General features: G+C 41.2%; 1 protein-coding gene across 2 annotated transcripts in view; it reads right to left on the bottom strand.

Annotated features, from left to right (window-relative positions):
• Grid2 (glutamate ionotropic receptor delta type subunit 2) overlaps positions 1–26450 on the bottom strand; it is a 1510676-nt gene that overhangs the window by 29659 nt on the left and 1454567 nt on the right. Inside the window, exons 15-16 of one of the 2 annotated variants that reach the window (XM_045143054.1) lie at positions 17826–18066; positions 14080–15347 (exon numbers count right to left, since the gene is read on the bottom strand). In XM_045143054.1, coding sequence (XP_044998989.1) covers positions 14925–15347; positions 17826–18066 — 664 coding nt within the window. In that variant the 3' untranslated portion in view covers positions 14080–14924. Of the gene's footprint in view, positions 1–14079; positions 15348–17825; positions 18067–26450 lie in introns of those variants that run through there. The other variant, XM_045143055.1, reaches the window with a different exon arrangement.

The raw sequence follows: 26450 nt of genomic DNA, 5'->3' as shown, positions 1-26450 counted from the left end.
GGAATTATTCCACGGCTCACTATCTAGTTTTGTAATTGAACTATGAAACAAATATTGGGTTTTGGACTTTGTTCAAAACCCTCCAGAGTAAAAGTCAACATCTTTACTGTTCTACTAGGCCTCCCATGTGGGACTCTTGCTTGTCTGAATTCTTTTCTCCCTAACCTTGCTCTCTCCCATCATTGTTCTGCACCGCTTGCCTCCCTGATCTGTAAGCATGCCCAACACACTCCAACATCAGCACTTTCATATTGCCTATCTCTAAAGTCTGGAATGTTCTTTTCCCACATAGCAATTATAAGAGCCTCAACATTCTCTACCCATCTCTATTTCTCCCTGCTCACACTTGGCCAAACTCCAACTATACCTGAGATTTTGAAGCTACCGCCTGCTATGATAAAAGAGGTTTATCTTTCCCCTTCTCCATAGACCAGACTAGCATTGAGGTCTTAGAACCCCTACCTAATATTAAGGCAATTCACTTTCTGCACCTGGGCTGAGAGACAAAACTAAAACTGTGGACTGGAGATATGGCTTAGCGGTTAAGGCATTTGCCTGCAAAGGCAAAGGACCCAGGTTCAATTCCCAGGACCCACATAATCCAGATACACAAGGGGCAAATGCACCTGGAATTTGTTTATAGTACCTAGAGGCCCTGGTGTGCCCATTCTTTCTCTCTGTGTGTGTCTCTCTTCTACCTATCTCTCTGCTCACAAATAAATAAATTAAAAGAAAAAAACTAAAACTTCCCAGCTATTACCTGTGGACTCAGCCTCATTTCCCCAAAAGAGATTTCCAGCCAATCTGGCTACTGCAGGCTCCAGTCCTTTTTCCCCACACCCTATACAGCACAATGCTAGAACTCTCCGCTTTCTTTATTTCCACCCCAAGGGATTAAAAACCCCTCTCTCCTATTAGTCACTTATGAGTCTCCTTCCATATTGTTCTGCTCCTTTCCTCTTTGCTACTGGTTTCGTGTCCCCTGTCCCCCTTGGCATTAAAGAAAATCTTGGGTTCAAGAAACTGTCTCAGAGCCCTCTATTGTAATCTCTGATCCTGACAGCAATGGGAATAGCATTCTCATTCTCATTCCTTCAGTCAAATGCTAATAAATTTTCATTGAGACCTTCCCTCACCAACTCCTTTAAAAAGACAGATCCCCACTCCCCCACTAATCACAAGCCTTCTTGCACCTCTCCTTTTGTTTTCTCTATAGCATTTGCCATCTAATAGATTTCTTTCTTTCTTTTTTTTTTTTTTTTTTGAGGTAGGGTCTCACTCTAGCCCAGGATTTCTTTTCTCTCTCTCTCTCTCTCTCTCTCTCTTTCCTTTCTTTCTTTTTTTTTTTTTTTCAAGGTAGGGTCTCACTCTGTCTCAGGCTGACCTGGATTTTAACTGCGTAGTCTCAGGGTGGCCTCGAACTCACAGCGATCCTCCTATCTCTGCCTCCCGAGTGCTGGGATTAAAGGCATGCACCAGCACGCCCGGCTTTCTAATAGATTTCTTAAAGCCAATTATCATACACATTGTATGTCTTTTCCAGTTTGTTGTAAACTCCTTGAGGACAAGAATCTGTGGGTTTATGTTTGGTTTTTTCTTGGTGTACCTCCAATGTGAGAACAGAATCTTACCTGCAATGTGGAGTCTAAGAACACACATTGAATTGGTGAAGGCTGAATGGAAGGCAGGTGGTGTACCCCTGTGAGTCCAAACTCATGCTTCTCATGATCTCAGCCATGTCTTACCTTTCACTCCTCCTTGATATGCACTGGCATTCCAGACTTTGTGATCTGTCATGCCTTCAACTATTCTTTTCTATCTCTGAGGCAGTTTAGGGGTAAGAGGGCTCCCTGAAAGTAAAAATGAGGAATATTCTTGGCCCTGTAAGGGAGAATATCTTCGTTTTTCTTAACTCCTTTCTATTCAAATCATACCAGAGGAGGTAAATAAGTGCCTTTAGTCTTGTATCTTTCTTTCCTGGAAAAGAAAAGAGATGTAAAGGTTTTCCCAGACACCTGGCTCAGTCCTTCAATCAGAGGGCGACTTAAAAGACTCCAGCTTGCTTTCTGTGTAACCCTTCCCATTTTTTGGGAACTCCCCCTTGCCTCTTCTTGGAGAAACATTCTATATTCTTTCCTTCTTAAAAGCTCTAAGCTCTCCTAGGTTCTATACTCTCCCTACAACAAAGTCTTTTTCTTCAAGTTATCTTTTGGCCTGTGAGTTTCATTTGCAGAAATTCGTAAGACAAGAACCCAGAAGTCTACTGACTCTGAGAGCTTTGTGTGACCACTGAACTTCCAGGTCCCAAAGACACTGACTTTGAGAGCTGTGTGTTACTGGTGAGCTCCCAGGACCCTAGCTTCAGTTATTGCACACCAAGAGCCAAGATAAGACTCCAACACTCTCAATGACACCCCAAATTCCAGTATCATCTCCATGTCTTTTGTTGTACTCTATTCACCACTTTAAAAGTGTCCTTCTCTTGTAAGTAGGCAGATAGTCTTGGAGGTCATTGAAGGAGAAGCAACCAACGAGTGTGTCCCTCATAACACTGATCTGAGACTGCACATTTGCTTCATCATAGGATTTAAAATACCATATGAAGGCTGGAGAGATGGCTTAGTGGTTAAGTGCTTGCCTGTGAAGCCTAAGGACCCAAGTTGGAGGCTTGATTCTCCAGGACCCAGGACTCACGTTAGCCAGATGCACAAGGGGGCACAAGCTGGAGTTCGTTTACAGTGGCTGGAGGCCCTGGCAAGACCATTCTCTCCCTCCCTCTCTCCGTCTCTCTCTCTCGCTGTCTGTCTGTCTCTTCCTCTCTCTGTCTGTTGCTGTCAAATAAATAAATAAAAATAAACAAAGCAAAACTTTAAAACAAATACCATATGAGAGGGAGGAGGGTGGAGGCATCAGGGCTTTAGCATAGGGCTTGTTTCAGTTCATTAAGAGAAGGATCACAATTCCTCTGCCATAGGAACAAAGTCCATATTCCCGTCTTCCCAGATCTAAATACATACTATGCCCCTCCCCATCTTGACTTAATCCAACAGGCCCTGTCAATCGCTTACCTGGTCAGGAGACCACCATTTACATAAGGACAGAGTAAGGAGGTGAGAGGAATATTCGTCTCTCTAGTGAGATAGTGTACTTAAATCTACAGAATCAACACCCTTTCTTGCAGATCCCCACTGCCTAGCCTGCATTCTCTGATCTCTAACCTAGGAAGTAGCGTTTCTTTTGTTTCTGTCCTTCCCTTCTTTGGATATTATCAAGATCCTAAGCATGCATTCGTTGACACTGGCATATTTGCATTGTGTAAGTCAGTATTTTTTGCCTTTCTACATCTCACGGAACATGTGTCTAAATTTTCTTGGTGGTGAGAACCAAGAACTAAAAAGTATGAAAAGTTGTAGCACTTCCACCCCTCCACAAAGACTAAGCCAGCTCTCCACACTGACTATGACAGCTCTCCACACTGACTATTCCAGCTCTCCACACTGACTATGTCAACTCTCCACACTGACTATTCCAGCTCTCCACACTGACTATGTCAGGTCTCCACACTGACTATTCCAGCTCTCCACACTGACTATTCCAGCTCTCCACACTGACTATGTCAGCTCTCCACACTGACTATACCAGCTCTCCACACTGACTATATCAGCTCTCCACACTGACTATGTCAGCTCTCCACACTGACTATGCCAGCTCTCCACACTGACTATACCAGCTCGCCACACTGACTATATCAGCTCTCCACACTGACTATGCCAGCTCTCCACACTGACTATATCAGCTCTCCACACTGACTATGCCAGCTCTCCACACTGACTATACCAGCTCTCCACACTGACTATATCAGCTCTCCACACTGACTATGCCAGCTCTCCACACTGACTATACCAGCTCGCCACACTGACTATATCAGCTCTCCACACTGACTATGCCAGCTCTCCACACTGACTATATCAGCTCTACATACTGACTATGCCAGCTCTCCACACTGACTATATCAGCTCTCCACACTGACTATGCCAGCTCTCCACACTGACTATACCAGCTCGCCACACTGACTATATCAGCTCTCCACACTGACTATGCCAGCTCTCCACACTGACTATACCAGCTCGCCACACTGACTATATCAGCTCTCCACACTGACTATGCCAGCTCTCCACACTGACTATGCCAGCTCTCCACACTGACTATGCCAGCTCTCCACACTGACTATGTCAGCTCTCCACACTGACTATACCAGCTCTCCACACTGACTATGCCAGTTCTCCACACTGAATATGTCAGCTCTCCACACTGACTATGCCAGCTCTCCACACTGACTATGTCTGCTCTCCACACTGACTATGCCAGCTCTCCACACTGACTATGCCAGCTCTCCACATTGACTATGCCAGCTCTCCACACTGACTATTCCAGCTCTCCACGCTGACTATGCCAGCTCTCCACATTGACTTTGCCAGCTCTCCACACTGACTATGCCAACTCTCCAAACTGACTATTCCAGCTCTCCACACTGACTATGCCAGCTCTCCACACTGACTATACCAGCTCGCCACACTGACTATATCAGCTCTCCACACTGACTATGCCAGCTCTCCACACTGACTATACCAGCTCGCCACACTGACTATATCAGCTCTCCACACTGACTATGCCAGCTCTCCACACTGACTATACCAGCTCGCCACACTGACTATATCAGCTCTCCACACTGACTATGCCAGCTCGCCACACTGACTATATCAGCTCTCCACACTGACTATACCAGCTCGCCACACTGACTATATCAGCTCTCCACACTGACTATACCAGCTCGCCACACTGACTATATCAGCTCTCCACACTGACTATACCAGCTCGCCACACTGACTATATCAGCTCTCCACACTGACTATGCCAGCTCTCCACACTGACTATACCAGCTCGCCACACTGACTATATCAGCTCTCCACACTGACTATGCCAGCTCTCCACACTGACTATATCAGCTCTCCACACTGACTATGCCAGCTCTCCACACTGACTATACCAGCTCGCCACACTGACTATATCAGCTCTCCACACTGACTATGCCAGCTCTCCACACTGACTATGCCAGCTCTCCACACTGACTATACCAGCTCTCCACACTGACTATACCAGCTCTCCACACTGACTATGTCAGCTCTCCACACTGACTATGCCAGCTCTCCACACTAACTATGCCAGCTCTCCACACTGACTATGCCAGCTCTCCACACTGACTATGTCAGCTCTCCACACTGACTATGCCAGCTCTCCACACTGACTATGCCAGCTCTCCACACTGACTATGTCAGCTCTCCACACTGACTATACCAGCTCTCCACACTGACTATGCCAGCTCTCCACACTGAATATGTCAGCTCTCCACACTGACTATGCCAGCTCTCCACACTGACTATGTCTGCTCTCCACACTGACTATGCCAGCTCTCCACACTGACTATGCCAGCTCTCCACATTGACTATGCCAGCTCTCCACATTGACTATGCCAGCTCTCCACACTGACTATTCCAGCTCTCCACGCTGACTATGCCAGCTCTCCACATTGACTTTGCCAGCTCTCCACACTGACTACGCCAACTTTCCACACTGACTATTCCAGCTTTCCACACTGACTATGTCAGCTCTCCACACTGACTATGCCAGCTCTCCACACTGACTATGCCAGCTCTCCACACTGACTATGTAAACTCTCCACACTGATTATGCCAGCTCTCCACACTGACTATGCCAGCAGTCCACACTTACTATGTCAGCTCTCCACACTGACTATGCCAGCTCTCCACACTGACTATGCCAGCTCTCCACACTGACTATGCCAGCTCTCCACACTGACTATATCAAATCTCCACACTGACTATGCCAGCTCTCCACACTGACTATGCCAGCTCTCCACACTGACTATTCCAGCTCTCCACGCAGACTATGTCAGCTCTCCACGCTGACTATACCAGCTCTCCACACTGAATATGCCAGCTCTCCACACTGACTCTACCAGCTCTCCACACTGACTATATCAGCTCTCCACACTGACTCTACCAGCTCTCCACACTGACTATGACAGCTCTCCACACTGACTATATCAGCTCTCCACACTGACTATGCCAGCTCTCCACACTGACTATACCAGCTCGCCACACTGACTATACCAGCTCTCCACACTGACTCTGCCAGCTCTCCATACTGACTATGCCAGCTCTCCACACTGACTATGTCAGCTCTCCACACTGACTGTACCAACTCTCCACTCTGACTATGCCAACTCTCCACACTGACTATGCCAGCTCTCCACACTGACTATACCAGGTCTCCACACTGACTATGCCAGCTCTCCACTCTGACTATGCCAGCTCGCCACACTGACTATGCCAGCTCGCCACACTGACTATGCCAGCTCTCCACACTGACTATGCCAGCTCTCCACACTGACTACGCCAACTCTCCACACTGACTATGTCAGCTCTCCACACTGACTATACCAGCTCTCCACACTGACTATACCAGCTCTCCACACTGACTATACCAGCTCTCCACACTGACTATGCCAGCTCTCCACACTGACTATACCAGCTCTCCACACTGACTACGTCAGCTCTCCACACTCTCTATGCCAGCTGTCCACACTGACTATGTCAGCTCTCCACACTGACTATGCCAGCTCTCCACACTGACTATGCCAGCTCTCCACACTGACTATGTAAACTCTCCACACTGAATATGTCAGCTCTCCACACTGACCATGCCAGCAGTCCACACTTACTATGTCAGCTCTCCACACTGACTATGCCAGCTCTCCACACTGACTATGTAAACTCTCCACACTGATTATGCCAGCTCTCCACACTGACTATGCCAGCAGTCCACACTTACTATGTCAGCTCTCCACACTGACTATGCCAGCTCTCCACACTGACTATGCCAGCTCTCCACACTGACTATGCCAGCTCTCCACACTGACTATATCAAATCTCCACACTGACTATGCCAGCTCTCCACACTGACTATGCCAGCTCTCCACACTGACTATTCCAGCTCTCCACGCAGACTATGTCAGCTCTCCACGCTGACTATACCAGCTCTCCACACTGAATATGCCAGCTCTCCACACTGACTCTACCAGCTCTCCACACTGACTATATCAGCTCTCCACACTGACTCTACCAGCTCTCCACACTGACTATGACAGCTCTCCACACTGACTATATCAGCTCTCCACACTGACTATGCCAGCTCTCCACACTGACTATACCAGCTCGCCACACTGACTATACCAGCTCTCCACACTGACTCTGCCAGCTCTCCATACTGACTATGCCAGCTCTCCACACTGACTATGTCAGCTCTCCACACTGACTGTACCAACTCTCCACTCTGACTATGCCAACTCTCCACACTGACTATGCCAGCTCTCCACACTGACTATACCAGGTCTCCACACTGACTATGCCAGCTCTCCACTCTGACTATGCCAGCTCGCCACACTGACTATGCCAGCTCGCCACACTGACTATGCCAGCTCTCCACACTGACTATGCCAGCTCTCCACACTGACTACGCCAACTCTCCATACTGACTATGTCAGCTCTCCACACTGACTATACCAGCTCTCCACACTGACTATACCAGCTCTCCACACTGACTATACCAGCTCTCCACACTGACTATGCCAGCTCTCCACACTGACTATACCAGCTCTCCACACTGACTACGTCAGCTCTCCACACTCTCTATGCCAGCTGTCCACACTGACTATGTCAGCTCTCCACACTGACTATGCCAGCTCTCCACACTGACTATGCCAGCTCTCCACACTGACTATGTAAACTCTCCACACTGAATATGTCAGCTCTCCACACTGACCATGCCAGCAGTCCACACTTACTATGTCAGCTCTCCACACTGACTATGCCAGCTCTCCACACTGACTATGCCAGCTCACCACACTGTGGTTATGGTAGCTCTCCACACTGTGGTAATGCTAGCTTTCAATACTCTGACCACTTAGGCCAGCTTCCGTAGTGTAGTGGTTATCACGTTCGCCTCACTCTGACCACACTAACTTTCTACTTCTTTTTTGACAACAACTCAAACCATGTTGCTCTATTCCTTCTCTTTTTCCCTCATCTTATACAACAATTTTCTGTCCTATGAATCTGACAAATATATCCTGTAGTATGACAAAATGTGTGTTATTGTAAACTGATGTTATATATACCCTGAATTTTATTTAATTTTCCAACTTTTAAATTTCATTCTTCGATTTAAAAACTATCTGAGGAGGATCCATGTGTATATGGGGCGACTTTGCACCTGAGAGTATGCTCCTCTCCCTTGTGAAACAAGATATCAATATCTTAGCACACAGGAGCTTTGTAGGCTTAGAAGATTGTCTTGGCACAGTGACCAGGAAAACTCTGCCCTAGGATTTGTGCTCATCTTAGGTTCCCAGAATGTATTGGGTGAGGGATCAATTTGGTGAGATTGTTTTTTCTTAATATTGTCTTTTTCTGAAGCTTTATTAGTATTTGTATATATGTACTGACATTTACTTTAAATAAGACACACAAAAAAATCTTTATTATGGCCTAAAACACAGAAACTTCATTTAATGATGCTGAACATGAAAGAATCAATTAAAATATTATTTTTCCGTGGTTGAGCTGTTGGACACAACAAACACTTTGAAGACTATACATGTGAAAAGTGTTTTCCCATGTTTCATTAAATTTATGAAGAGTATTTTACCATGGTATTTCTATGGAGAAGTCTGAGAGGACAGGGCTTGAAAATGATTAGTCAGACACGATTGAATCTCAGAGTCCCATTTACATGTATCTTTTGTTATTGTATTAGTTATCTACTTTTCTTTTTGGTAGGTTGATTTGGAAAGAACTTTTATACTCACTATATAGTGATGACATTCACCATTAAATATTTAGTGTCTATTATAAGAAGTAGATACATAGTTTAGCTATACTCCATTGAGCAACTATCAAAAGCTTTCTAAAAGTAGTGTGTAAAACAGTACTAGGATATTAGTTATTCAGTGACCATTTTTAGATTAGGAAGACAAATAATATCTTTCCAAACTTACAACCTCTATTTTAAAATTACTGTTAGTATGTTTATATTTTTAAAAACAAATTCTAGAGTGCAGTCTTATAAGTAAATATTAATAGCAACGCAACATCATTTTTTAAAACTTTTATTTTTTTATTTGCAAGCCGAGAAAGGTAGAGAGACAGAGAAAATGGGCATGCCAGAGCTTCCAGCCACTGCAAGTGAATACCAGATGCACACGCCAATTTGCGTGTCTGGCTCTATGTGGGTACAGGGGAATCAAACCTGAGTCATTGGGCTTTGTAGGTCAGCACCTTAACCACTGTGCAATCTCTCCAGCTCACCTAACATCAATTTCAAAGTGAACTTTAATTCTGTAAACAATAAAAAGATGAACTCAAAGAAGCCCATGCACCTAGTAGGAGACAGATACATGTCCTCCTGGCTCTAGAACAGACTTACAATTCTGCAGATGCCAAAGGAAGTTATATATTATCTTTACAATTGTATATCTGTGTGCATTTAAAAATATTATTGATTGGGCTGTAGAGATGGCTTATTGGTTAAGGTATTTGCCTACAAGTCCAAAGGACCTTGGTTCGATTCCCTAGGACCCACATAAGCCACATATACAAGGTGGCGCCTGCATCTGGAGTTCGTTTGCAGTGGCTGGAGGCCCTGGCATGCCCATTCTCTCTCTTTCTCTCTCTGTCTCTGTGTCTGCCTCTTTCCCTCTTTTGCCCTCTCAAATAAATAAATAAAATTTAAAATATTATTGATGTCTAGCTTTGAAAAATTAGAAATAGTCATTTCAACAGCTATTTATTTCTGAAAAATTTTCAGTAGCACCAATTCAAAATTAAAATATAACAGTCCTAAAAATTAACATCTTCCTCTACTCATGTTTCAAATCTTGTGACAGGCAATATATTTATTAAAAGCAATATTTTTCATCTCATCTCTGGCTGTGACATCTTTGATTGGTGACATATGTTTCTCTTTTTAAAGCAGCTGTTATGAAAGCTTAATTGGCTTTAAATGAATGAGAATTAATGTTGTCTTGAACAAAATTGAATTTCTAATCATACCATGGATATAGTTCGGGTTGTTTGATAGGTACTGATAATTCCAAGGTAGGAACTTGTTTATTTATTTATGTATTTTTTTGTCTTTTCTTGAGGCAAGGTCTCATTTTAGCCCAGTTTGACCTGGAACTCACTTGGTAGCCCAGGGTGATCTCAAATTTAAAGCAATTCTCCTACCTCAGGTCCCCCAGTGCTGAGATTAAAGGTGTGAGCCACTGTGTCCAGCAAATGTATGAGGTTTCTTCAGAAGGAATCCAGATTTCCATTTATCACTGTGATTATTTATATTGACAAAACCTAGAATCACCTGTGGGTAATTATCTAGATTATTTTAGCCTCTGGCCATGTCTGTGAGGCATTAGCTTGTGGTGGTTAGGTCACTTTAATTAAGGGCAGTATCATGCATGTGCTGGGGTCCTGGACTATACAAAACAAAGGTAGCCGAGTGCCCACTTGCATCACTCTTCTTCCACTATGGATTGAATGTGACCAGATTTAATTCAGACTCCTGCTTTCCCTGCCATGATAGCCTGTCACTTGGAGTTGTAAACTGAAGTGATCCTTTCCTCCTTTGAAATGACTATTGTCAGGTCTTCACCACACCCCCAGCAACAGGAAGGTAACTAACACACAAAAGGTCAGCATCCTATTGATAGTGTAAGGTTAATAATGTGTCAGAAAACTTATACAGTTTCTCTTCTCTGTTCTGAATATTCCAGGAAGTATGTAAAATTAATCAAGAGAAAACAATCCTAAATTGAGTGTAAGAATAAATCATGATAAATTGCACATATAAAAAGTTCTTAAATGGGAATGATTTTTGCTGGACCATTGGTGTTATAGAAAACAAAGCAAAGGAAAACTATTGAAAAGTAGAAATTTGGGGAATTCACATGGGAGTCCTGAGTGATACTGATCTCAGAGTTGACAATCTCTGAGATGACAATCATGACCATCTCTGTTAGGTATTCATTAATATCTGGTGAAAAGTATTAAATTGTCGATACAATTTGAGCTTAGAAAGCAAAATATTCAAGTCATAGTGAACACATTGTATTTTTTTTTTATCAACCTCTATAGGACTTATTTTGGGAAATCTTCATTTCCAGCATGTGAACTCATGTATTTTCCTTGACTACAGTATTTATAATACAGCATGTATTTAACCAGAAAATTCTGATTATAAATAGTAATGATTTGTTATTTTCTCTGTGATTTAGAACTATGATGGATAAATATATATTTTCATCTTCCTTTTTCTCTTTAATCGATGAGAAAGTATCAGGCAGCAAAGTCCAATTTTAACAGTGTTTATTCTGGTGATAAGTCATCCCAAACCGGAGGAGAGAAAAAAAATGACAAAGCTACAGAAAAACCCAGCTGTCTGCAAGTTATTAGAAGTAGGAAGAAAGGAGGTCTTACAACTTTCGTTGTATGTATGATTAAATCAAAACATGTGTGAGCTCTGATGTGGTAGCAGTGACAACTAGATATCCTAGTGATTCATTCATGAAATAAACTAGACATTTGAGTAGCATGAAGTGACTTGGTATAATGAATTGTACTGAAACGGCAAGTTGGTTTTAAATTGTACCAACCAGGAAAGACAAAGGCCAAAGGTGTGAGCATTAGACAGACTACCCAGCCTTAGTCTTGCTGTTTGCTGTGAACCTAGGTAAGTAGCATGAGGTGCTTGCTTTTCCCACCTTTTGAATCAGATGATCTATGTGGCCCCCAAATGTTCTAGGAAGGCTTCCCGAGGTGTGCCATGCGCACTGGGGAAGAAGAGTAGAGGGAACCTTGATGTATCTGAGGCATCACTACATCCATGGTCCACAGAGGCTTTTGTGAGTAGGACAGAAGTGTGGCAGCCCAAACCAGTTTAAAGTCTTAGGCTGTCAAAATTTTGGGAAATCTCACAGGTTTTCAGCTTCTTATATACCTAAAAAGTTAAGGACATGATCTACATCTCTAAATTTCTTCCTACTTTCAATGCTTCAAAGTATTCTTCATGGGATTTTAGAACAGCAAGAAGTTTAATCTAAATTACATTGCAAAATATATTATCATATATATGTACCAGTGAGTTAAATGCTAGGGGATTTTAATCTTGTTAAAATGTTGAAATAATACTAAGAATTTTGGAAGCTTGAATTTCCAAACTAAAAGATTCAACACTGTAATGATTTTCCTAATAACCAAGCAATTTCTTTCAATGTGTCTGGATACTCCTTCCCACTCTGTGGCTCTTACAATCTTTCTACCCCCTCTTTTGCAAAGTTCCCTCTGCCTAGCCAAGCAAGTTTTAATTAGATCAAAGTTAATAATTACTCTTAATTTTCTTCCTTTTTATTTTGGATGTTATAGACACTTACCCTGCTATTATTATAGTGGTTTCCATGAAACAGGGTACATCTCTCCCCCCAAAGTACACAGAGATACACAGGAAGAAAAACCAATAAATTGTTAGCTGACATCCTCTCAAATAGTAGGATGTCAATCTTTAATTGTTTTAGGACAATTTTTAGTGTGGTTTTTAGAAAGCCACTCATTTTGGCCTACTCTGCTAGTCAGACTTGTGTTTTATGCTTTAATGAGCTCAATGTTTTAGGGAAGTTCAGACAGACCAGCAAGAATTGGCATTTTCCAATCACAGTTAAGACTTCAATAGTAGGAGAGCGAGTTTAGAAAACATTTTTATTAGACAAATTATGTAGACAAATTATACACAGAAAGCTCTGCCACTCATAACTGAGGCCTCCAAAAATGCTTCGTGTATTGTATAATAGGCAATACATCAAAATAAGCCTATTTTAAATATTGTACATGGTTAACAGTTTGTTTATAGCTAAAATCACTGCAACATCTGGTATGTCCCTATAAGCTTGTTGTAAAGATCGTTTTCTTTTAAAATCAGAATCGTGAATGAGATCATGAATGTTACAAGGGCAAACAAGGTGTGCATGCACTTATGTACTTGTTACCCTGGAAACAAAATGGTATTTTCATGATAAGAAACTGTTCTGCCTTACACAGTAGACAATATTTGAAGATTTAGTACAAAACAGTGACAGTACAGGATGCTCCCCAGAACAGAATTAGCGTCAAAATAGAATATACCTTAAGAATATACTTCTCAATGTCTTCTAAAGCAAACCATATAGGTTGGTTCCTCTATCAATCCTAGCCACAAAATGAATTAGATTAAAATAAGTATATGGTTGTGTAAAAGCACAGGATAAGTTCTTGCTTCCTTCTTACCGCGTTTTAATTTAATTTAAGGATTACAAATGAAGTTCATTCTACATCTCTAACAGGTAAGGGTGGTGTGCAAAGAGGCACTGTTTTTTTTTTTTTTTTTTCCATGTCCTGCTAACGCACTTGGCACTAATTTAAGAGATGGAACTCCTCCAAATAGAACCGAATAAGAAAGAGGTTCAGATGAGAGCCCAGATGGTGATTACATTTCTATGGTAGGATAATGTATGATATAATTAAGGCCACATCAGTGCTCCTGAAGGGCTCTCACTCTTCCCCATCTATAGTTGTTTTATGAATTGGTGTGCAGCCTTGGACGAAGACCTTGAACCTTCCACGTACTACGGTTGAACTCAGAGAGAGCTCCACGTGCTGTTGTGGACGTGGCTCCACGAACAGCATCTTCCATTTAGATAATTGATTAAAAGTAAAATTATCAAGGTGAGCTTTATACATTGCAGAATAACAAGCACAAATCCTATTCAAATGACTTCCATCTAGGAACAGATATTAATCTCCCTGGATGTTTTAATAGCAAAGTATAAAATATTCTGTTGGCAAACAATGTGAGTCATAATGACGTTAAAGTAACCTGCTTTTTCCAACTGAAAAGACCTCCCACACTATACATAGCTTCTGTATACAATACTTGTTTTTTTTTTTTAAACTTAAGCTTTATTAAATGAATTGCAATAGCAATGGCTGCCTTTATATATACACACATTATATAGGTGCATATATATGTATATATGAGATACTAAGTTATTTAACGCAATACAGGCTTCTGCCATATGATAAAGTTTACTGTACATAAGAAAGAGTTTGAATACTGTACAATCACATAAAGGTTATATGCACTGTTGCAGTGCGAGAGTATTTTAACTGTAGTCTTGACTGGCATATTAATGGCTTTTTTTTTTTTTTTGTAATCCTACAAAATTGCATTCTTATGTGGCCTGAATGGTCTTCACATCTCTGTATGAGCACTGCAGGGTGCCTTTGGTCCACAGTTAAAGGACGCTCGACAGCATTGGAGCATTTGAATGGATGCAGCAGAAGAATGTAAAAGACTGAAGTTATTGCAATCATAGTTCTGAAAATAGAGAAACGGTATGCAAGAGGCCTTTACGTAAAATTAATCCCGCATATCCTTTTAGTATAGTCAGTGCACATTTCCCATACTTGAAGTACAGTATATGAAAAGCGGACTAATAGGATCCTAGTGTACTATATTCTGGGGCAACGAGTTGAATAATGGAAAGAATGGAGGGCAATAAACAAGAAGAAGGGAAAAGGAGAAAGAAAGAGAAAGAGAGAGAGTGAGGAGAGAAGGGAGAGGCAAGTGGGGAGAAAGAACTAGAACTGTTACTAACTCTCCTGATTTCTTTTAAATAAAAAGTTACATCCATGTTAGTCCCACAATATTACAGTTGCTCCTTGCAAAGGGAGTTCTAGAAATAACCAGTAGAAGCTTGGTGGTCATATGGACGTGCCTCGGTCGGGGTCATTCCCCAGATTGAGCCCCAGGGTGGGAGTTGGCTGATAAGGAATAGATGACATTGTTTTAATAGGACTCCTGAAAAAGCCCCCGTTAGGTGCCCTGTGCCTAAAAGGGCCAGTTCGGTGCTCAGGCACGCTGCCGAAAGCGAAGCCCGAGGCCGCTTTCGCGGACAGCGTGCGGCTAAGAGTCTGGATCTGCTCTGGGATAAAGGTGGTGGTGGTGATGTGGGTGTTCCTGAAATCACTGATCTGCTCCAGGGCTTGTCGTGTTGGCAAAGTGTCAATGTCCAGAGGGGTCAAGTCAATTGACGAGGTGGAAAACTGTTTATGGGGGCTGTCGTCATCTGTGCACAAGCTATTTACACGTCTATGGAGGTGCTCCAGGTCAATTTCCTTGTCATCCTGGAGATGAAGAAAAAGAAAATAAGGTTCTCATCAGTACTAGCTTCCATGGTTAAAAAAGTCGTTCAGCAAACATGTAATTAACTGAACTTTGGGGTCATTTACTTCACAAATATTTACTGAGCACCTAATATGAGCCTGGCACCTGCGTTGGCTTCTGGGAACACCAGTGGGATTCCGAGACAAAGTTATCTATAATAAATATTTTTCTTGCAGTGAAAGCTTTCAAATGAGCATATGCCACATGCAGCTACAAAGATACTAGAGCACGGAAGGACTGATTACCAGTCTGTAGTAGACAGGCCCAGGCAAGGCAGACAGACAGTATGGTTTCAGCAGCTCTCCTCAGCCCTCACAGGGACCCCTTCTTTTTCCATGCTTGCTCTTAGTGTTTAAAGTCGGCCTTTTGTTTCTTTCCACCACTTAGTCCTAGCCTTAGCTCTCCATTCTCAGAGGAAAGGGGTATGATGTGCAGTAATGTTAATGACTGTTAAAGTTATTCCTTGTAGGCCAGAGATATGTGCGATTGTTAGAAAAAGTGACAGTCATCCTTGGAGAACAAGTTCTAATTGAGAGATCTCATGTGCATGAGATATCTACCATCTATCTCAAGCAATGTTGTGAGGTCAGAGGGACATTTAGAGACCCTTTCTGGAAAGGACCAGTGAAAAATAACTTTGATTTAAGGTTGATTTAATGCTAAATGGCTCTAAACTAAGGATACTTTATACTCTGTTAATGATGTTTCTGTAAGAATGTGCTTAATAAACAAAACGGAAGTAAAACTTCATATACTTTGATGAGACCTATTTATGATTTTCTTTGTTACCACTCTTATTTATAGCCAAGGTCAGAAAATTAAATTTATGAGGATGTAAAAATATCTATTAATCATAAGAAGAGAAAATTTTGCTCACAGGGTCTGAAATAGCTATCAGAGTTAGAATGGGGTACGCATTTTTCTTTCACGATGCAATTATAACGCTCCTCAGTGAAAAATATTTTGATGTGCATCACTGTTTTTCCTGCTCCTTTCTCATTTTAAAATCCAATAAAAATATCCATTAATGCAATATTATCACCAAGGCTTTAGAAGGTTGAGACATATAATTTTATGGTTCCCACGGCAACTATAATAAAGTCATCCATCAACAGATATAATAATGCAAAAATTTAATATCATCTATAGTAATTCAAAATATAAGGAGCTTGGGGAGTCCTTAATTTGAGAGCTTGGAGAACGTGAAGCCTCTGCCACAGGCTGCATTAATGTGGTCTTTTGCACTGACTCATGTCACCAGACACCCAGAAGAAGCTCATTCAACAAGGAAAACACTACGATAAAACCTGATTAGTTTTTAATTCAGCCTCCACTTAGAATGCATGATCATTCACATAGGTAGAGAGCTAAGACTTATCTTTGCAAGCCAAGATTTCCTTATAAATAGTGCCTATCAGGTTTGCATGGAAGAAGCTAGAGATGCTGTCTAGACTAACTGAGGACAATTTGAAGAAAACACCCACATGTAAACATCCACATGCAAATGATGAGTCATTTTTCTTTGAGCATCAAAGCAGACCCTCTGATGATGTGCCTTAAGCATTGGTGATAGTTACAGAAAGTTGACAACTTTCTTAGAAACTATCCATCAAGTCACAGCACAGAATCAGCTCAGTTGTTTTTGTTTCAACTTATGAAGCTTTAGCAAGTGCAAATGCATTGTCAAAAAAAAGTTTGACCCATGTGGTCCACTGGAAATGAGATTCATGAGACAAGTGTTTAATCTCATGTGATTTCTGATAATGGATAATCCCCATGATTTATTGTGAAAACAAGGCTCATGCTACATCAGTGAGGTCGTATGTATGATTCTGAGTCATTCAGTTAGATCCCTAGAAACAATTTACTATGGCCTGGGAGTTAAGCTGATGGAAGAGAAAAATTGAATTCTGAATGATTTCTATGTAAATTTGGCAAGCTTGGCATCTTGGGACCTGGGAACAAACAATAATTTTTACATATCTGCAAGGTAGAGAAGCTGTTACTAGTTAGGAAGGGCAAACCCTCTTACTTTTACCATAGTGTTGCTTTTCTTAATGCTTTGTCTTTAAGACACAAGTAAACTATCTACTAAACTTAAGCAACAATTTGAAATGCAATGTTAAGCATATTTATGAACTAGGTCAAGGAAATCACAGCTTCTGAAGATCATGAAAGTCTGTGATGTCCAGGAGAACTCTCAAGCCTGCTTTGGCACACAGAATTGTCACTCTTTCTGCTCTTCCCATATCTGAAATGGAGGAAGGTGGGGCTGGGTATTGGGAGGAATTAGCTTTGCATTCCACAAGCTTGTTTTGAATCCTCAAAGAAAGCAGAAACAATGGTTGCCCATGATTTATTACCCTCTTCCCTATAATGGTCCTCTCTGGATATATGCCCCCCCTTGGTGGCTCAGGCTAGTGCCAAAGCTCACCTACCTCTTTGGATGGGACCCGGGAGCCCTTTCTCTTATTCCACCATGTCTCCAGCATGGCTATGAAGCAGGAGAGCACGATGCCTGCAGCCAGGATACAGAAAACACCAGCGAAGCTCTTGATGTCCAAGGCGCCGCCCTTCTGCTTTGTGTCCACCGAAGAGTACAGGTCACACTGCCCATTCTTAGGCCACCACTTGTGCTTCAGGATGTCCATGTCACCACTCTGCTGAAGCTCCAAGATCCTTGGGGTGAAGAGCACACATGCATGTTACTGCAGGCAAGGTGAGTGGTCCATAGCTCTGTTGGTCATAAGCCCAACGTCAAGGGCAATGGCTCTTACTTGAGTACAAGTGAACGTAGCAGCTGGTAGGGGGCATAGGAGCAATCCAACACGAAACAGGCTGTTTTCATTCTACAGGCAGTGTCTTGCCATGGGACTTCCTCTCTCCTTTCTTTCCTTTCTGTCCCTCCCTCCCTCCCTTCCTCCTCTGGTTACTTTGCTGTCATTGTATGATTCTACACATCGCTCCTCTCTTTGTTGCAGTGAGCTTTGCAGTGACTTTTGGAAGGGGAAGTTCTGAGGATGCTCTCTGCTCCATTTCTACACACAGAACCATGTTGGATCTTAATCTTTTTATGAAGAATGCTTTACTGCTTCCAGCAAGAACCTGGGGTAATGTCACCCAGCATATGCTACAAACAGAAATCCAATTAAAAAGACTTCTATTATTTAACACAGTGTGGGAGAAAGCCTTAGGATAAGTTTGAAGTTGATAAAATAGATCATTTTCAGTTTTTCCCATAACGGATCTAGTTTTCCTTTAAATGCCAAAGGGGAAATAATCTCACCTCGGAGAACAAGAAGAGAAGTTGACCAGAAGCATTTAGAAGTAGTTAAATTCAAATAACAAATGCCTTCCTTCTTTTCCTTGACCATGCCCCGCCCCCAGAGTCTGGGAGGAGCTGCAGACTATAGCTTGCAAAAGTGTGATTCTCACAGAGGCCTCCTTTCATATCTCAGATCCTTTACTGGCTCTGAGACTTGTTTGCTCCTGCCCTCCTGCAGTGGTGGCCCCTCACATAGGAGAGGCTATCCTGTTAAGGGCATGTACGTCTTCAAGGATACTTAGGCCTATTTTCAGGACTGTCCTGAGCACAGGTCTTCTGGATTCTTGCTGTGGCTCTGAGTTGCTACAGCCCTCCTGGATACTCACAAATTAGACTTTTTTAAAATAAAAAGTATTTTTTATTTATTTGTGGGGGGCAGAGGGAGAATGGGCGGTCCATGGCCTCTTCCTACTGCAAATGAACTATAGACCAATGCAATACTTTCTGCTTTACGTGGGTACTGGGGAATAAAATGAGGCTGGCAGGTTTTGCAAGCAAGCAAGCGCCTTTGACCACACTGAGCTCATAAATAACATTCTTGAACCTGACCTCCTAGAGGCTATGAAGACATATTTGTCAAGATAAAAGGATGGATATTTCTTATCCATAAGTTTTAGGTTGATGTGTTAGTTGAAAGAGTGAATAAAATGATAAAGGGAAGGAGATTTTGACCATTGTAGGTGGGGGTCAACAGTTCACCTAAGCGTGAGTGAGCACAGCTCTGAGGGCTAACACATAGGGTTGGTCCATATCCCAGCTATCTCCCACAACAGACTCTGCACTGGAACTTTTGTCCTAGCCTGCAGCTTTCTCTTGCTTCTTATGAAATCTATCTGGCTAATTTTCTGTTGTGTCAGGGTATTGTCCTAAGAGGGCACTTAATGGATTCACTGGATTACTATAATGATTATGAATAGTAGTAGACTATGCATCACTTGTCATTACAGTATTTTCCACAAGTTGGGATACTGCTCCCAAATGTGCTTCCTTCTTCAAGGCAAGGGGCTTATGGTCATTAACTCTAAGACACATCTTTTCAAGTATGGTGGTGTACTAAGTGTTGGAAAAGAAAGCCTTAGCTTTTCCCAACCTTGCTTCTTTCTACTTCCTGCATTTTTCTACCCATGGTCCACATATTAATGCTGTATGGATCCTTAGTTTAAGGAGTATCCTTGAGAAATGATGCCTCAATCATGCATCTACTTGTAGTGATTCTTGCATGGTGTGAAGTTTATCCAAGTTCACAACTATTTCCCCAAAGTTTCCTATTTGGCCTATTCATAAAGAAAATTTAAGAACGTAGATGCTGCTAACTAATCCACATAAAGTTTCAGTTATGTAAGAGTAATACTGTTTGGAGGAGGTTTCCTCTCTCTCCCTCTGTATGTGTGTGTGGCTAGAAGACACTATATAACAATACTGTATTACATACTTAAACATCTAATGGGTTTGCTCTCATTTTAAGTGTTCACAGCATGATAATAGTTAAATAATCTTTTAGGTATTTGCCTATCCGAAAACAGTTGTTATAGTCAGAGCACCTTTGGATACCTTGAAGGAAAATTTTGGTCAGCTTTGAACACATAATTCTTAAATTTAAGCTTATAAATAAATACACAAGGAAGTCACAACAACATTTTCTTAATGAGAATAAATTTGTCCCCTGGAGGTTTGATTCCACTGCAACTACCAAAGTCAGAGGGAACTCAAGTCTTTTACAGAAGGTGATAGTGTTCACATGCAACCTATACACGTACCACCCATCACATCATCTCTAGGTGACTTCCCAATTCAGTGCAAATGCAAGATAAACAGGTTTTTCCATCTTGTTAAAGGAATGATGATGCGAAAAACTATGTCTATGCATGCTCTGTCCAGACACATATTCCTTCTCTGAATATTTGGGATATGTAGTGAGTTGAATCCACACATGTGGAACCCACAGTTACTGAGGACTGACTTGCGTCGAGCAACAGAACCCCAGGCTTCACTTGCTTATGGTATGCCTTTTCTGCCATAATGAAAGATCCTCTGGAGACTGTAAGCTGAAATAGACTGTTTTCCCCCATAAGTTGCTTCTGGTTGGGTATTTTGATTCATCAATAAGACAAAATAGCCAATTACAACATGTATATAAATTATATTTAACCTATTTCAATTCTAATAAGAGCTACATGCAATAAATTGGAAGACTTTAATTGTGGAGTTTGAAGTTTGGCTAGCTGGGTAACCAAAGTTCACAGTAGGGAATGAGGAGAATGTCTTTTTAGGAGCTTGAAGTATGACAATGTCACAAAAATCTCTGTACAGGGGACTTCAAGGTCTCTGCAGTCTCAGGTGGCTGAGACTTTCTATGGAGACCCAGTCTGCAGAGATATCCAGAGAATCTGGATATAAGATCCCTCTGTGACACTCTGACTGCTCACGGCATGTCTCAGGAATGCATCCTGGCATGGGAAGAGAATGAAGGTGTTCTGGAAGCCTGTCAGTCTGTCATAACATTTTGCTGTAAGATGTAATGCTTCTGGAAATTACATCCTAAAAGTCTTGTCATGCACTCCTTTTATTATTTAGGAAAAAGTCTATTCAAGGATTCAGTGAAGTAAGTTTAGTAAAATATAATGTGCTTCCTCAGAGATTGATGGGATAGTTCTTAGACTAAATGAAGATCCATGTTCTCTTCAAATCTTTATAAATCTTTTCCTTTTAAATTACATGGAAAGGAGCGTTTCACCATTTAGTTATAAGTGATGATGATGATGATGATGATATGTGTGTAAGTACACACACACACACATCAATACAAGAATCTAGGTGAAGAACATTTTTTTTTGGCTTCCTGGAATGGCAGCATGGCTTGTTATGTGCACAGTCCCCAGAAGATGGCAGGCTTGGCTCATAGACAGCAGAGCATGACTGTTGTAAGAGTTTACCTGTGAGCTTGAAATGCAAAAGGCATTCACTCCTTGGTGCTATAAGTACTTAAACTATCAGACGCAAAATTAGCTATTAGACTGTGATGAACAATTGAATGGCTAAAACCTTTCCTTGAAGTGTAGTCAGAAAAATTCCTGCCATTTTTACCCAGGGTTATGACAACTGCACTCTCTTTTGAGGGCTATTATGGTGAGAATTAATGAGCTCACACGCAAAAAGCATCTTGCTGGCTGCTTGGCATGTAGAAGGCGACAGGACTTGAGAGCTAGCATTATGATTGTCAGCTTGCTCTTTCTTTGGACCTGTTCTGGTACATTCTTCTTAGTGGAGAGCTATGTGCCCACATGAATCAGCAAACCCCTGAGTCACTGACAGGAACAATGCATCTCCTTTTTTGCAAAAGTGTTGAAATATTTGAGATCTTACTGAACAGGAAAAAATTTAGAAGTCTGTAGAAACTAGCTGTAGACTGGAAAAAACAAACAAATAAACAAACCAAAAAATGGTAACTGTTTTCATCTAGGGTACACTGAATTCTTTATTGATATAAATGAGCAAATTTCAGGGGAAAGCAGTAGGAAATGCAAAAGATCCTTCTTTTATGTTCAAATAAAAGCATTCAACAGGTTTAGACAGTCCCTTGGCAAAGGTTTTTATTTGCTTTGAAGATAACAGCCTCATTTGTGTATGAGACTTGCATTAACCATTGATCACACCCTCAATTGCTACTCTACAAACTGATTTTCAAATTAATTTATTTGTAAAGAGACAGGCTGCTCAAATGAGGATAGAGGATGTCAATTTTCAATCCCAAGTAGGTGACTTAGATTTTTGTCTGAGAATAATACAGCACTCTGTAGAATCCTTTCAAATCTGATTGGAATCAATGCCCTTCACTAAATTCCTGCTGAGCCAACTGTAAAAAAAAAAAAAAAAAAAAAAGAAAAGAAAAAAAAAAAGAAAAAGTCCCAGTGTTATCTTGGAGAAATGACACTTGCATACTTAGTCCTTTCTGGTACTAAGGAATTTAGGGATAATCAGAAATGTTTTAAAAAACAAATGCTGGGCTGGAGAGATTGCTTAGTGGTTGCTTGCATGAGAAGATCCATGTTCCACTCTCCAGGTCCCATGTAAGCCAGATGCACAAGGTGACACCAGCGCTCAAGGTTGCACTTGTGTAAAAGGGGGCACACATGCTTCTGGAGTTTGATTGCAGTAGCTGGAGGCCCTGGCATGCCATTTCTCTCTCTCATAAAAAAATTACACAAAAATGCAAAACTTCTTTTTATGGTAGTTCCTATATTTTTACAATCTGACATCTTGTTTCCTAGGAGCAAGAAGTATTAGAATGAAAAAGAGTACAGACCTTGTGTCTTATTTTCCATCCCTTCCTCTCTTCCTTCCACAGAAAATTTTCTGCTTTTTTTTTTTTTTTTTTTTGATTTAACATACAATCTCGGTGCTGTAGAGATTAAAGGAATTTTTAGTGACAGGCAATGACAGTGAATAGTTGACCTGGAACTGGAGCTCAGGTCTGTCTTCAAACATATTTCTTTCCAGTACTCTAGATCCATGGCTTCTCACATACATCTATTATGGGAACAGCTATCTTTTTTAGTTTCAGAGAGTTTGTTAGAACCTGGGTATAAGTGCCGTCAATGCCAATGTTTCCTCTAAAGCAAACAATGTAATCAGAATGTGATTGCAAATTCATTCATGCCATGTTTTAGATAGGCAAAGGAAACATACTTTTCTGGGTAGCTTAACTGACCTTCCTCTGGAGAACAGTGCCCACTGAGCAGAGGGGAAATAAATCTCTAAATTTAGCTCAGTGTGATTTAAAATTTAATCTTATCTAATAATATAACATGAGTCTAGATTTACACCCCTTTACCTAAGGGAACTCAATCCTCTTCCTTCCCTTTCTCCAGCTCCTTTTCAAGTGGGATCAAGGCTTATGGAGGTCAGCATTATATTCCTCCTATATTGTGCTGGTTAGAGGAAAAAGAGATCGGCTGGTTGCTTAACTGATCTTGAATTTGTGCAGTGGCTTTCATGAGGTGAAATGGGCTGGGGTCCAGTCTCAGCATGTCTGTGGAAGGTTGCTATGCAGGAAGGAGCTCTGCAGGGATGAAGACAGGATTCGTTCTGTGCATTGGCCACTGTCTTCATCCAGTCCAGGACTATCCTGTTGTACCTTGTCATTCTGTCAAGGCAGATCAACGTGCTCTGGAAGACCAGAGGGAGACCAGGGAATGAAGGCTGAACCTTTGGTTTTCCTGACCTTGTGGTTTGGGATTCATGATTTGAGGTCATCTTTGCTGACACAGAGCCTGTGATCCTCACGACCACCCATCAGAAGCCCTAACAGCATGGAGAGTGGATCCTCTCCTCCTCTGCCCTGGGTGTGTTTTCCAACTTGATGTCCCTTGCTTGGCTCATCTTCTTCTGCCAGGATATAAACCACTGGTCTGAACAGATTTGGCTTTCCTTTTCTTCCCAAGCATCTTATTGTTCCCCAGGTCTTCATGCATTTTAGTCCCTTCAATGAAAAGAAATTCCAGCTACATGAAGGTCATGAGACCTTCCAGATATTTCTTTAAGTTGGAAACTTAGAAATAAGGATGGGCAAGAATGAAATATTCCATTTGAGTATGTAAAAATATTTTATTTGTACATAGTTATGTGTTTTCTGTAACTAAATTAAAAAGACATTTAGGATACTTAGTAATGTTTAATTAGTAATGTTTTTAACCAATGAGGAAAAAATTTGGGAATATTTGAAAATATATTTTTGGTGTACTGAATGGCATCTATTTTGGTAGTGTAGAATATTACATTATCAAGTTAATTTGTTTTAACCTCTTTATGATTTTTAAGAAATAGTTAATTGCATGTTGATGCTTTTAAGAAAAATATCAGCACAATAAGCTATAAAAATGCTTTATTAAAATCATGTTTGATTAGAAGTACTATGAATTAGAAGTTTTGGGTTGGTTAAGAAATACTGGGCCTACTGAGGACAGTGTGTAAGCACAGGGAAGGACATGAGGGTGAATAGTGTCATTCGATTGGCTCAGCATCAGGCCCAGCTATCCTCAGTGGGGCTGTTCTGCAGCCCTGGGCTCACTTATGATCTCAGGTACTGTCACAAGCAAAGCCCTGTGTAGAAGAAAATGTTACCAGTGTTGTTTCAAATTTGACATTTCACTTTAAAATTGGAAAATGATAATTTGAAAAAGTCTTTAATTGGTCAGATCTGTTTTTTTTTTTTTTCCAAGGTAAGGTCTCACTCTGGCCCAGTCTGACCTGGAATTAAATATGTAGTCTCAGGGTGGCCTCAAACTCATGGGGATCCTCCTATCTCTGCCTCCCAAGTGCTGGGATTAAAGGTGTGTGCCACCACGCCCAGCAGATCTGGTTTTCTTATTCAGAAACTAGCATTCATGTGATTCCAGAGTAAGTAGTGTTTTCCCAAGGGATGCATTTTCCTGTATATGTAAGGTTTATCCAGAATATATGTTTACCAAAGCAACAGCAATAAAAATAAACAATTTCAAAGTTAATAAAGCATTTATTAGAAACATTGAACAGGACTGGGAAGACATCTCAGTCAATAAAGTGCTTGCCTTGTAAACACAAGGACCTGAGTTCAATCCACAGAACCTTCCTTCTTTCCTCCCTCCCTTCTTTTCTTTTCTTTCTTCTTTCTTTTCTTTTCTTTCTTTCTTTCTTTCTTTCTTTCTTTCTTTCTTTCTTTCTTTCTTTCTTTCTTTCTTCCTTTCTTTCTTTTTTTTTTTTTGAAATAGACTCTCACTATTTAACCCAGGCTGGCTTGCTGGCTTTGAACTTCTATCAGTCTCCTGCTTTAGTCTCTTGAGTGCTGGAAATATAGACGTATACCACCATGCTCTGTTTGATATGCTTCTTAAAATGACCTTGTGAGGAAGGAATTGCATTATTTAGCTATTTTGATTGATGACTTACTCTACCCCTCCTCTTTTATTCTTGTAAGAGGCATTGACAAAATTGATGTCACTAGATCTTTTCCTATAGCTAAGGAGACCGAGGATTAGAGGTAGAGAATACCACCCAGGATGCGTAAGTAAGCCATTATGCTGTCTAGCTCCTGCTCTTTGTTTCCATGTGCCATCAGGAGCTTCATTATGCTGAAAGAAAACTTGTATAAATGAAGCTGCCTCTTTGTTTCTTGCTTCTTCATTAACAGAGACTTACCCCACTGCTGAAGTCCCTTGGCTAACACACATTCCATCATATCCATTTACAAACATTACACTCCAGTTAACACAACCTGATGTCCCCAGAGAGCCACATGAATATCACATGAGTTCATTAATCGCTTTGTGATTAGCATACACGTCAGATGAATTCATTATCATGAGGCGCTTAGGGGATTTTGCAAATGTTATCAAAACAAGAAAGTGTGTCCAAACAAGGAAGCTTTGGTCTAAAATCCTGTCCTGATTCCACCTAAGTCAACATATTGTGACATGCTAACCTATGTTTTACAAGCTCCCATGCTTAGCTCAGTGGACTTTCTTCTTAGAATGTAAACAGTCCTCCCTAGAAATACATGCTACTTATTAAATATCACTGAACTGTCTTAAATACTTCATTATTTAACCTTTAGCATTTAGCGATATATTTTCTTTAAACATTCAAACACTGATGAGATTTTTGATGGTTCTGAGAGCCATCATACTTAATAGATACATTATTTGGTTGATGATGAGTCTTAATGCTTGAAATTCATGGTGCCCATTTAGATCCATCTCCCTAA

This window comes from Jaculus jaculus, chromosome 2 (assembly GCF_020740685.1).
Source record: "Jaculus jaculus isolate mJacJac1 chromosome 2, mJacJac1.mat.Y.cur, whole genome shotgun sequence".
NCBI lineage: Eukaryota > Metazoa > Chordata > Mammalia > Rodentia > Dipodidae > Jaculus > Jaculus jaculus.
This window is presented reverse-complemented; position numbering and strand designations above follow the sequence as displayed.